Source organism: Triticum aestivum, chromosome 2B, assembly GCF_018294505.1.
Source record: "Triticum aestivum cultivar Chinese Spring chromosome 2B, IWGSC CS RefSeq v2.1, whole genome shotgun sequence".
Taxonomy (NCBI): Eukaryota; Viridiplantae; Streptophyta; class Magnoliopsida; order Poales; family Poaceae; genus Triticum; species Triticum aestivum.
The window spans coordinates 608,845,336-608,858,080 of NC_057798.1; the positions used below are offsets into that span (position 1 = coordinate 608,845,336).

General features: G+C 46.7%; 1 protein-coding gene across 32 annotated transcripts; it reads right to left on the reverse strand.

Moving 5' to 3' along the window:
- Window positions 1–330: 330 nt before the first annotated feature.
- Window positions 331–5,442, reverse strand: LOC123046278 (uncharacterized). 32 transcript variants are annotated; one of them, XR_006422080.1, is made up of 7 exons: window positions 5,263–5,442; window positions 5,072–5,175; window positions 3,887–3,988; window positions 3,751–3,791; window positions 3,186–3,569; window positions 3,014–3,054; window positions 1,230–1,619 (listed from the first exon to the last, which is right to left on the reverse strand). XR_006422080.1 is itself a non-coding variant. In XM_044469586.1 (6 exons), exons 3-6 carry the CDS (start codon window positions 4,644–4,646, stop codon window positions 3,371–3,373), a joined length of 387 nt encoding a protein of 128 aa, XP_044325521.1. In that variant the 5' UTR covers window positions 4,647–4,731; window positions 4,841–5,175; window positions 5,269–5,442; the 3' UTR covers window positions 1,230–3,370. The 32 variants fall into 32 exon arrangements, 8 of the variants coding, with proteins under 8 accessions (XP_044325521.1, XP_044325520.1, XP_044325523.1 ...); XR_006422078.1 differs by having other exon boundaries at window positions 1,230–1,630; XR_006422074.1 differs by having other exon boundaries at window positions 1,230–1,816.
- Between the last annotated feature and the right edge of the window lie 7,303 nt (window positions 5,443–12,745).

Consider the following 12,745-nt stretch of genomic DNA (forward strand, 5'->3'; position numbering starts at 1 on the left):
TTAACATTTGCTTTACCTAGAACAACTAGTTGACCCGTTGCGCCAAATGGCACAGAGACCCGCTAAAGTCATGTTGTCGATGAAAATAGTTTCATTTTGCAAGGACATATTCAATATTGATAGTAGAAAGCACATGTGTTAAACCATGTTATATTGAAAATGTGTTTATTACGCTACAAAATCCGAATTTTGGAAAAAGAAAATGTATAACATACATATGCCAGCTAAGGAAGCATTGTTTTAGTTGAAATTATAGTTATCACGATGAGAGATCTTAGTTGAAAAAAACATATTTGTATAAGATGTATAGACCAGTTAAAGATGTATTTTTTAGCAGTGTTTGCACATTTTTTCTTTGGATGAGCACAAAATATAAGCAATAAAGGTCATTAAGAGCATCATTATTATTCAAAATGATAGCAACTCTATACAACCTGGTATTTGACTATTTCCCTTTTTCTCTCAAGCTCTAATTCTGAACACGGCACAATGAATGATCCACCCCCTATTCTAAGCCTACACTGAAATCTGAATTTAGTGGGTGGTATGTATGTTTGTAGATAAAGCTTAAAACCCGAGAAGAGCATGGTACAAACACATACTACTTCATCAACTTCAAAAAAACCAACTCCATAACATAGATGAACATTACAGCACCACTTTTTAGTACAATAGTTTGTGTATAATGATATGAATGTACACGGAAGAGAATATTGTGTATAATGATATGAATGTACATAGGCAAAAGAAAACACAATGTCGGGCCAAACCCGGAATATCAACACGACCAATGAAGCAAGAACACTGACAATACATAGGTCACACAATAAATGCAATTCCTACAAAAAAAGGGAAGGAAGAAACCTTGCTAAGCAGAAGAAAGAAGAAGAAAACTTGATCAACAGAAGAGAGAAAAAGGACCTCCAAGAACGTACAACGTACAAAAGAAAAGAAGTAATCAGGCCACATGCATTGCACTAAACAGCTCATTATTATTAGGACCTGTGTGCATACCCAAACTTCTTAAGGTTCTGTGTAGAGCAGAAATTTTGAAACGACCCAGAATATTGCGGTAAGAAATAAAATACAGGAACTACAAAAACTAATTAATGCAGGTGGACTATGCATCACAAATCAGGAATCCTACAATTACAGTGCTGTAAACATATGTCTAATGCATTCCAAGTGCTCTTATATTACATCCTTCTTTTTAATAACGAAATCCATCATCCTAACACATGTCTCGTGCTTGATTTTTCACTAGCAAATCATGAGGCAATAAGCGTTCCAGCTCTATGTACATACTCCGGTATCCATGAAGTGACAAATTCCATGTTAGAAAAATCATGTAAAGACATGGGTTTGACACAGTTTATAATCACTTGGTCCTCCCATACTTTACATGCCGTAGTTTGACAAAGGAAGATTGAAAATCATGTATACATGCATCCACAGATGCTTTCACTTCAGCACGACTACAGTATACAAAAGGTTGAATATCACCTTCGGCCTATCCATCAGTTTGGATATTTATCACCTTCAGCAAGACTACTTATTCATTAGAAATGGATCTCTTGAATATCACCTTCGGCTTATCCATCAGTTTGGAGATTTATCACCTTCAGCAAGACTACTTATTCATTAGCAATGGACCTCGTGACCTTTATTGTCAATCTACATTTTCGAAGTATATTTAAATGAAAACACGAGGGCTCTATAAAAGGCTCCCACATAACCTACACACATATAAAAGGCCCATGACTGCTCCACTGTCAAGAAAGCATTACCAAAAACCAGAATGAGCCAAATGTTGAAGCTGAAAAAGAGGATACACCAATCAACATATTTGAGTACCAAAAAAAGGCACGTAGACATAAAACAATTGTTGTCTGATCAATTAAAAAATGGACAACTTTTTTCGTTAGGTGCAAAGTGAACTTCAAAGTTATCTTACAGATTTAGTTGCAAGGTTGACCAAGCAAAGCGAATGACCCATTACTACTGAACGTACAGAATCGTGTTTGGATAGCACCAACTAATGTTTCATTATGTGACATTTTTCACATTATTCAGCGCGCTTCAATAATTTATAGTGCCCCTTTCTTAAAAGTAATATATCTTTATTTCAACATTACCATAGAAAATATCCTTCCAAAACATGATCGGCACAGAGCAAAAACCACACATATATCTTTATTTGAACATGAAAAAGGATGAAAAACACATAAACATGTAGTTATATAGATGTGAACATATCAAATACTTGTTTTCATGAATATCTTGAAGTATCACAGTCCTATATTTTATTTTTGCTGGAAATCACACTCCTATACTAAAAGGCTAATCTCCAAATAAGTAAATAAATTATTTCTCTTATACTCCCTCTGTAAAGAAATATAAGAGCGTTTGGATCACTACTTTAGTTATCTAAACACTCTTATATTTATTTACAGAGGGAGTACATCATATCAATGTACAGAATCTCAGCCTGCAAATAAAAATCCTCAGATATGTGCATTGAGTTTTTTGCTGTTATTATCCTAGCAGGAGCCCCCTATCTCATCTTTTACTGTTCGTTTATACTTAAAAGTAAAATACACGACGTTGATCATTATTTTTGTTCGAAAGTAGCATAATCCAAATTAGCCGATGTGGAATCCCTTAGAACTAATCAGGCTGACATAAAGCCGGTGAAATCAATAACACAATAGAACAATAATTAAATGCTTAGTTTTAAGCATTGTTGAGGAAATCGTTTACTGGTAGCTGCTCGGTTGGCTGGTGAGTAGGGGATTAATAGGCTAATCGGCAAGTTAATCTGCCATTTAATCAATTAATCAGATGATTTATCGATTTATCGGCTACTCGGTGACCCTACGAGTAGAGATTAATCGGCAAGTTAACTGGTTAGTCGGATGAATTCTTGAACAGGGGTTTTAAGTTTTACTTAAAGGCATAGACCTGTAAAGTAGTTATCCAACCAATTAGATAAAAGACCTTGATTTGAGTATACCTGGACTTAAACCTTTCATTAGCAATCATTTTGTTGTTGGTCTGCACCATATAAACCCAAAGTAAGTTTTCCCTTTTACTTTTGTTTTTTCATGCAAATGTGTAACAGAGAGAGGGTCTGAAAAAAGAGATAGTTCAGAGGAAAGAGAGGGCACGAAGCGGAAGGGGATTACCTATGAGTAGAGGTGAGGATGGAATGGCAGGGTTCCTCCTGTACTGGTTGGGCTGCTCTGGGACCTCAGGGTGCATGTTACCGCCAGCATGCTGCTCCAAGACACACCTCCTGTGCGCCGGGCGCGCGCGTTCCGAGCCGCCGGGCACGCCATCCTGAAACGCCTGTGGGGAGGCCGCGCCCATCTTACCAGGCTTCGCGCACCGTGCATATTGCCGTCGCAGCCGACGCCATCTGCTTGTGGTTGCTTTGTCCCCGATTCCTCACACATGCTACTATGCGGAGCAAGGTGGTCACAGAGGCGGCGGCGGCGCTCACGACGCAGTGGAGACGAGCCCATCCACCTCCCTGGCTGGCATATATACACGATGTATAAAGCATGAACCTGGAAAGAAAAATACAAGGGATTACCTAAATATATGCTGCTGCAGCACACCTATTTATCTAACTGAAATTAAGCCTACCACTTCCTGCTCTCTATTACTTCAGAATCATATGTATAAGAAAACATTGTTACCCGTTACTTTATACTGATAAACTGCATGCTCCGGGACAAGGTCGCTCACCACGGCACACTAACAGCTCCTTTCTCTTCTTGAATCAACATCTTGATTTTGAGATGCAACATATAACCAGGTTTTTATCTTACAACATAAGGGAACCCTCTCAATCTGCTAGATACAAGTACTTTGTATGACGTGCCTGAGCCATCAATTTGCCGGTCCTTTTCTTCTTGAAACCAACATTGACAACACCAACTGATTTTCCAGCATGCAATAGCTTCCCCTCAACTTCTATTTCTTCCTGGAAACATAAAAGAAATAGTTTACAGCATGCCAGATAACTATTAAAATAAAATAAGAGTGAAACGACAAAGGTATGTTCTAAATTAATCAAGCCTTATGATAACATTCTAGCAAGAAGCTGGCCAAAACTTCCCTTTGGGGGGCAAAAATTATAACCAAGCAACCTAAAAAGTACGTCCGGAATCTTTAGAGCAATATCTAGACAACATGACAATAACTCTGATCCTAAACTAATTCTAGGAACCTCTTAGAGCAATATCTGGACAACATGACAACAATTCTGATCCTAAACTAATCTTGGCAACATTTTGTACCCAACAAGCTCCAATTTGTACTCAGAGCCATCAAAGGAAACAAAAACTAAATAACACCTAGTCGTGTAAATGCAGGGGCACTAAATTCAACCATCTTTTCTACTTAGTACACACTTGCATTCCTATAATATTAAAATGACTGGAAGGTAAGAAGTAGTGATCCTTTTATCTTGCCAATTGAGATATTAGCATACCAACTTCCGATGATGCTTTTCAAACACCAAATTCCTTATTACATATGCATCATGCCGCAATAAAATTTAGATGATGGCAATCTTCACAAAATGCGGATGGTACCTGCCTAAACTTGACACCATCGACCAGATGTAATTTCGATATCATGGTCAAAACTAAAAAAACAAGCTAGGAGTAAGCCGCTGCCTAGCAAACTTACCACGGGGGACAGAGCATAACAACCCCTGCAAAACTATGAAAAAAGGTTCCAGTCAAACAAGAGAGGAAATCAAAAGGGGATAAAAAAAGATCCTTCTTCTCTGCTAATCTGAGAGGGATAAACAGAGGGTAAAATGACTCACCGAACCTATCTCTAACTGACTGGTCTGTCAAGACCTCGGTTGTAGCAAAGGTATTTGCTCCTGTTCCCCACGGACCACCGTGCAACCACAACAAGGCCATTTACATGAACTGGAAGATGGAAATCAGTTGCTGCTGCTCCAGACTGAATCGAACAGAAAAAGAAAGCAGGGTTCCGATCCGATCTGATGTGATGTGAGAGAGGAGAGTAGTCAAGGAAAGGGAGAGCTCACGGTTGCAACAGGGCGACCGGAGAGGTGGAGGATGGAGGCGGAGGAGGGGATCCGTGCCTGGGAGCCGTCACGCCGCCGCGTCCATGGAGACGGTACTGCTGCTGCTGCAGATCGAGAAAGCAAAGAAATTAGGGGAAGGATGTGAGAGAGAGGAAGGAGAGGAGAGGTTAGAGAGAGCCCCGGCGTTCTACCCATACTGAGGCGCATCTCTGCTCTAGCGCGGGGAGAAGGAAGGGGGCCGGCGGCACAGGGAGGAGGGGAGGGCGCTGAGGCGCGTGAGGAGAGGGTGTGGCGGCGTGGGAGAGGATGGAGTGGGGAGGAGAAGGTTTGGCGGCTAGGGTTTTACCTTTTTCTTGTTCTCGAGGTCGAGCGTGGGGCACGAGCGGAGGTGACTGGCGAATCCCTCGGGAACATGGGAAAGGCACACCCAGTCAATGAGTGCCTGAGATGAGCCCACCAGTCATAGGCCAACGAAAATGACCGTGGGTGAAAATTGGATTTGACCACGAAGTGAATATCTGACTGATGATGTTATGTACGTAGGGTAGGGTCATGGACCTATCCAGGATACCATGCCCAAGGACATCCTTAGACGAAGCTACCTTCCAGTCGACCAAGAGAGGCTCCACTCGACCGGCTAGAAGACACTCGACCATGAAGACTCACTCGACCATCAGAAGTTCAGGATCCACTCTGCATCCAAACGGTCTGCAATCAAGTAGTCTTAATGGCCATGATGGCACTTTATGTAGGGCGTTACCAGTAACGCCAGACCTTAATGTACTTTAACCCTCTGCTACGTGGGCTGGCTGGGGTCTTGGCGTCCTCTATATAAGCCACCCCCCCCTCCACTGGTAGAAGGGTTCGCACCCCTGTAACCACTATACACAGAAATCAGTCGACCGCCTCCGGGCTCCGAGACGTAGGGCTGTTACTTCCTCCGAGAAGGGCCTGAACTCGTTAAACACTCGTGTGTACAACTGCTCCATAGCTAGGATCTTGCCTCTCCATATCTACCCCCCCATTCTACTGTCAGACTTAGAACCACGACAGTTGGCGCCCACCTTGGGGCAGGTGTCTTAGCGACTTTTTTGGAGAAGTTGCAATTTGTCCGATCGTCTTCATCATGGTTTCCGGCGGAGCTCTGGTTGAGGGCCACGAGATCCGTCTCGATGCGCTCACTTTCATCGCCGACGACTCCGCTTGGCTCCAGGAGGCACCACTCGACATCGACGCGCTCCCCGTCCGCGGGGCGACGCACTTTCGGGCGTGTGTCCGCGGCGTCTTGCTGCGGCAGCCGTCGACCCCATACCGGTCGACTCCTGCGCCGTCCTCCCTCCCTGTCTCCCGCCAGCGCATGCGCTCCGGTCGGTCGAGGCTCCAGCGATGGGTGAGACACGCAGTGGCTCACCAATCGGCCACCACCCAAGTCACGGTGATTGAGCCCGACGAATCTCTCTACGGCCTGTTCGACCTGTCGACTGGCTTCGTAGAGACTGCATCCGAGTGCGATAGCAGTGATCCAGCGGCGGAGGTCCTGATGGTCAACAGGCCCCGTAGTCCTCCCGGTTTCCCCCGCGGTGACGGGATGGACGACGAGGATGACCCCGCTCAAGCCCATGAAGAGTACCAACCCGAGCCGCTCACTTCCCAGCAGAGGGAAGAACTTTGCCGCCGGAACATGGATGCCCTGCATACTCCCATTGCAGGAGAAACACCTGAGGCTCGTGCCCTGGAAGAGGCGCGTTTAGCCAACCTGGCTGAACGCACTCGACTGGAGAACCTCCAGCGAGCACTCGACGAGCGTGCGCGTCAACGAGTGACCAACTCCAACCGACGTCAGCTCTTTCCGCAACCAACTCAGGTATATCGAACCCCAATTCAGAATTTGGCAGCTGCAGCCCGCATAGCGGAGTCAATTCATCCCTCTCAGTCAGAGGCTGGAAGAGGCTTGATGCAGATCAGAGATTTGCTCCGGGCGGCAGGAGATCAGAATTCAGCTGTGTCACAGTCGCGCAACAGGATTCACAGTCGATCCGTCGCTGCGAATATTGTTCAGTCGGCTCACAGTCCAAGGTCGCCTCTGAGGCGCATGGGACGTGAAGGCCGGCGGGACCACTATGATGATCGACTTGATCGTGATGACAGGCATCAAGTGCCCACTCCTCCTCCGAGAAGTGGGTCTAACGCCCATCGGCAGCAAGATGACAGACGCCAGCTCAGTGTTGGGCGGAGAGCTCCAGTCGACCCCAGAGAGCCAGGCTTTGACGCGAGATCCATCATCGTGCAAGGTTTGGTCGACCGAAACAGAGCTCATAGAGGTGGTCATGACAGAGATGTGCCCACAAGCAGCCGAGTCCACGTTTCAGGTCCAGAATGTTTTAGCAAAGCGATCAGAGCCGCAGTGATACCCCCCAACTTCAGGTTGGCGACTGGGGTGAGTAAGTTCACCGGAGAGTCTAAGCCTGAAACATGGCTCGAAGACTACCGAGTGGCTGTTCAGATTGGTGGCGGTAATGATGAGGTGGCCATGAAACATTTGCCACTTATGCTAGAGGGTTAGGCTAGGGCGTGGTTGAATCAGTTAGCTCCTAGCAGCATTTACACCTGGGAAGATCTTTCTCGAGTGTTCGTCAGGACGTTTGAGGGAACTTGCAAGCGACCTGCCGGATTGACTGAGCTGCAAGTTTGTGTACAAAAGTCGAGTGAAACACTGAGGGATTACATCCAGAGGTGGATCACTTTGCATCATACTGTAGAGAATGTGTCAGACTATCAAGCGGTTTGCGCCTTAAAGGATGGCGTCAAGAACAGAGAGTTGAGCCTGAAGTTTGGTCGAACTGGAGATATGCCCTTGAGTCGGATGGTGGAAATAGCCACCAAGTACGCCAACGGCGAAGAAGAGGACCGACTCCGGAGCGGCAAGTACAAGCCGAGTCAGTCGGATAAAGGAAACTCCAGTCGGAAGCAAAAGCGGAAGGCCGAGCCAGCAGCTCCTGGAGAGGCTCTGGCCGTGACTCAGGGCAAATTCAAAGGGAAGCCCAAAGGATCTTGGAACCCCAAGAAGGTAAAAGATAAGGAAGGTAATGATGTGATGGATCTACCGTGTCATATCCACACGAAGAAAGACGAAGAGGGTAACTTCATCTACCCAAAGCATACCACTCCCAATGCCGACTCTTAATCCAGCAATTTCAAGGGAAACAGCCGAAAGATAAAGAGAAGGAGTCGGACAAGGCTGAGGACAAGGAGGACAGTGATGGAGAGTACCCTCATGTCAACTCCACTCTGATGATTTTTGCTGATGTAGAGAGCAAAAGTCGACTGAAAGTGATCAACCGTGAGGTCAATATGGTCGCCCCGGCGACACAAAACTATCTGAGATGGTCGCAAACTCCCATTACTTTCGACCAGTCTGACCATCCTACTCATATTGCCACCCCTGGGAGGCAAGCGCTGATGGTCGACCCGGTCGTCGAAGGCACTCGACTGACGAAGGTATTGATGGATGGCGGCAGCGGGTTGAATATACTGTATGCAGAGACGCTCAAGGGAATGGGCATTCCGATGTCCAGGCTCAATTCCAGCAACATGAGTTTTCACGGAGTCATCCCTGGAAAGAAGGCCGAGTCACTCGGCCAAATAGCTCTGGATGTGGTGTTCGGCGACTCGAATCATTTCCGCAAAGAGAAGCTGACATTTGAAGTCATGGATTTCCGGAGCGCCTACCACGCCATTTTAGGAAGGCCAGCCTACGCTCGCTTCATGGCTCGACCATGCTATGTGTACCTCAAGTTAAAGATGCCTGGCCCCAAAGGCGTGATCACCATCACTGGCAACCGGAAGAAAGCGAAAGAGTGTTTTCAGAAAGGCTCAAAGATTGCGGATGACCAGATAACAGTGGTAGAGCTAGAGGGATACAAGAAGAATGCAGATCCGAGTGATTTACTGCGGGCCAAGAAGCCCGCCACAGAGTCAGCATTTCAGTCGTCCGGTGAGACGAAGCCAGTCCATATCCACCCGACCGACCCCAATGCAGCTCCGACCCATATTTCCACAACACTCGACTCTAAATAGGAAGAAGCGCTCATCCAGTTCCTCCGTGAGAACTGGGACATCTTCGCATGGAAGCCAGCTGACATGCCGGGTGTTCCCAGGGGGCTGGCTGAGCATCGCCTTAGAGTCGATTCAAAAGCAAAACCTGTTAAGGAACATCTTCGACGGTCCGCCGTTCAGAAGAAAAAAGCCATTGGCGAGGAGGTGGCTCGACTCCTTGCAGCAGAGTTCATCCGAGAGATATACCACTCCGAGTGGCTCGCCAATGTCGTCATGGTTCCCAGAAAGGACAATTCCCTTCGCATTGATTTCAAACATATCAATCGGGCCTGCCCGAAAGATCATTTTCCTCTCCCTCGCATCGACCAAATTGTCGACTCGACCGCAGGGTGTGAGAGATTGTCTTTTCTAGACGCTTATTCCGGGTATCATCAGATCCGTCTGTATGGGCCCGACAAAATCAAAACAGCTTTCATCACTCCATTCGGGTGCTTCTGCTATATCACCATGCCATTCGGCCTCAAGAATGCCGGAGCCACGTTCATGAGAATGATTCAAAAGTGTTTACTCACTCAAATCAGTCGGAATGTGGAAGCATACATGGATGATATCGTTGTCAAGTCGCGAAAAGGTTCCGACCTGCTGACTGACTTGGCTGAAACATTTGCCAATCTCAGGATGTATGATATCAAGCTCAATCCATCAAAGTGCACATTCGGAGTACCTGGTGGAAAGTTACTCGGTTTTCTCGTTTCCGAACGAGGAATCGATGCTAACCCAGAAAAAGTTGGTACCATGCTCCGAATGAAGCGCTCTGTGCGTGTGCACGACATCCAGAAGCTTACTAGATGCTTGGCCGCATTAAGTCGATTCATCTCTCGCCTCGGTGAAAAGGCGTTACCTCTTTACCGATTGATGAAGAAGGCAAACAAGTTCGAGTGGACTCCAGAAGCTGATGCAGCGTTTGCCGAGTTAAAAACTCTGCTCTCCACCCAGCCGGTGCTTGCTGCTCCAATCAGCAAAGAGCCTCTGTTGCTTTATATTGCAGCCACAGGACAAGTCGTCAGTACAGTACTTATGGTCGAGCGGGAAGAAGAAGGGAAAGCCTTCAAAGTTCAGCGCCCAGTGTATTATCTCTCTGAAGTTTTGACCCCATCGAAGCAAAGATATCCTCATTATCAGAAGCTTGTATATGGGATCTACATGACCATGAAGAAGGTTGCTCTTTATTTCTCTGATCATGACATTACAGTCGTCAACGACGCACCATTGTCAGAAATTCTGCACAACAGAGATGCAACTGGTCGAGTGGCTAAATGGGCGATTGAACTCCTTCCCCTTGATATCAAATTCGAGGCAAAGAAAGCCATTAAGTCCCAGGCTATAGCAGATTTCCTTGCCGAGTGGATTGAGCAACAACAGTCGACTCAAGTCCACTCGGAGCATTGGACCATGTTCTTTGATGGCTCTAAGATGTTAAATGGTTCTGGTGCTGGGGTCGTTTTGGTTTCCCCCCGAGGAGACAAGCTCAGATATGTGCTCCAGATCCACTTTGATCCTCCAACAATGAAGCAGAATATGAAGCACTCTTGTATGGATTACGCATGGCCATTTCACTCGGCGTCTGTCGCCTTATGGTCTATGGTGATTCAGATTTGGTGGTCAATCAAGTGATGAAGGAGTGGGACGTTAGAAGCCCAGCCATGTCTGGATACTGCAATGCGGTGAGGAAGCTCGAAAACAAGTTTGAGGGGTTAGAGCTCCACCACATACCCCGACTGAAAAATCAAGCAGCTGATGACCTGGCGAAGATAGGATCCAAGAGAGAAGCTATCCCCAGTGATGTGTTTTTGGAGCATATCCACACTCCGTTAGTCGTAGAAGATCCTTTTACTGAGGAAGCCCCGCAACCCAAGAGCGTCATGGACCCGACTGAGGTTGAAGTCCCAGCGGTGGTCGACCTGATCATGGAAGTTCTAGTGATCACTCCAGATTGGACAGTACCATATATCGCATATATCTTGAGGAAAGAGCTCCCGGAGGATGAAGAAGAGGCTCGACAGATCGTCCACCGATCTAAAGCCTTTACCGTGATAAAGGGACAGTTGTACAGAGAAAGTGCGACTGGAGTTGGTCAGAAATGCATCACGCCAGAGGAAGGTCGAATAATCCTTGATGACATTCACTCGGGGACCTGTGGCCATCATGCGTCCTCTCGGACCATCGTGGCCAAAGCATACCGAGCCGGATTTTATTGGCCAAGAGCGAATGAAATGGCGAAGGAGATAGTCGACAAGTGCGAGGGATGCCAATTTTACTCCAATATGTCACACAAGCCCGCGTCAGCTTTGAAGACTATTCCACTCGTCTGGCCCTTTGCAGTGTGGGGTTTGGATATGGTCGGTCCTTTGAGAACAGGCAGAAGCGGTTTTACCCATGTGCTGGTAGCAGTCGACAAGTTCACTAAGTGGATCGAAGCTAAATCCATCAAGAACCTCGATGCCGGTACTGCTGTCAGCTTCATCAGAGAATTGATATTCAGATACGGGGTCCCGCACAGCATCATCACTGACAACGGGTCAAACTTCGACTCTGAAGAGTTCAGAGCTTTCTGCACATCTCAAGGCATGCGAGTCGACTACGCTTCAGTCGCTCACCCACAGTCGAATGGACAAGCAGAACGAGCCAACGGTTTGATCCTCAAAGGGTTGAAACCCCGCTTGATGCGTGATCTTAAGCATGCGGCTTGTGCATGGGTCGAGGAACTTCCCTCGGTGCTTTGGGGGTTAAGGACCACGCCCAACTGGTCTACTGGGAGAACTCCATTCTTCTTGGTCTACGGGGCTGAAGCAGTCTTGCCGAGTGACCTTCTCCACAATGCTCCCCGAGTCGAGCTCTACACTGAAGCAGAAGCAGAGCAAGTGCGGCAGGATGCAGTTGACCTTTTAGAGGAAGAGAGGGAGATGGCTCTGATCAGATCGACCATTTACCAACAGGACTTGCATCGCTTCCACGCCCAAAACGTGAAGAGTCGAGCCTTCCAGGAAGGAGATTTAGTTCTCCGAGTGGATCAGTAGAAACCACACAAGCTTGCTCCTTCTTGGGAAGGTCCCTTCATAGTCACCAAGATTCTCCACAATAGAGCATAACGCCTTTACAATGTCGAGCATCAGATCGACGAGCCCCGAGCTTGGAACGCGGAACTTCTCCGCCCCTTTTACACCTAAGTATTCACTCAGACGAGTTGTAATAAAAGTACTTCTGTAGTTTGTTTATTAAAGACGAAAGCTTTATAATCTTCCCTGTAATCATTATTTCTTTTGTCCTCTTAAAACAATCCCCCAGTGGGTGGCTTGGCTGCGAATCCGATTCGCCCAAGTCTGTAAAAAAAATCCTAACCGAGTGGTGAGCTAGTCTCCCACACGAAGGCTTAGCTGCAAAATCCGTTTCGCCTAAGATAAATAAAATCCTACCGAGTGGTAAGCCAGCCTTCCACTCGGAGGCTTAGCTGCAGTCCAAGTACTCGCCTAAGATAAATAAAATCCTACCGAGTGGTAAGCCAGCCTTCCACTCGGAGGCTTAGCTGCAGTCCAAGTACTCGCCTAAGATAAATAAAAT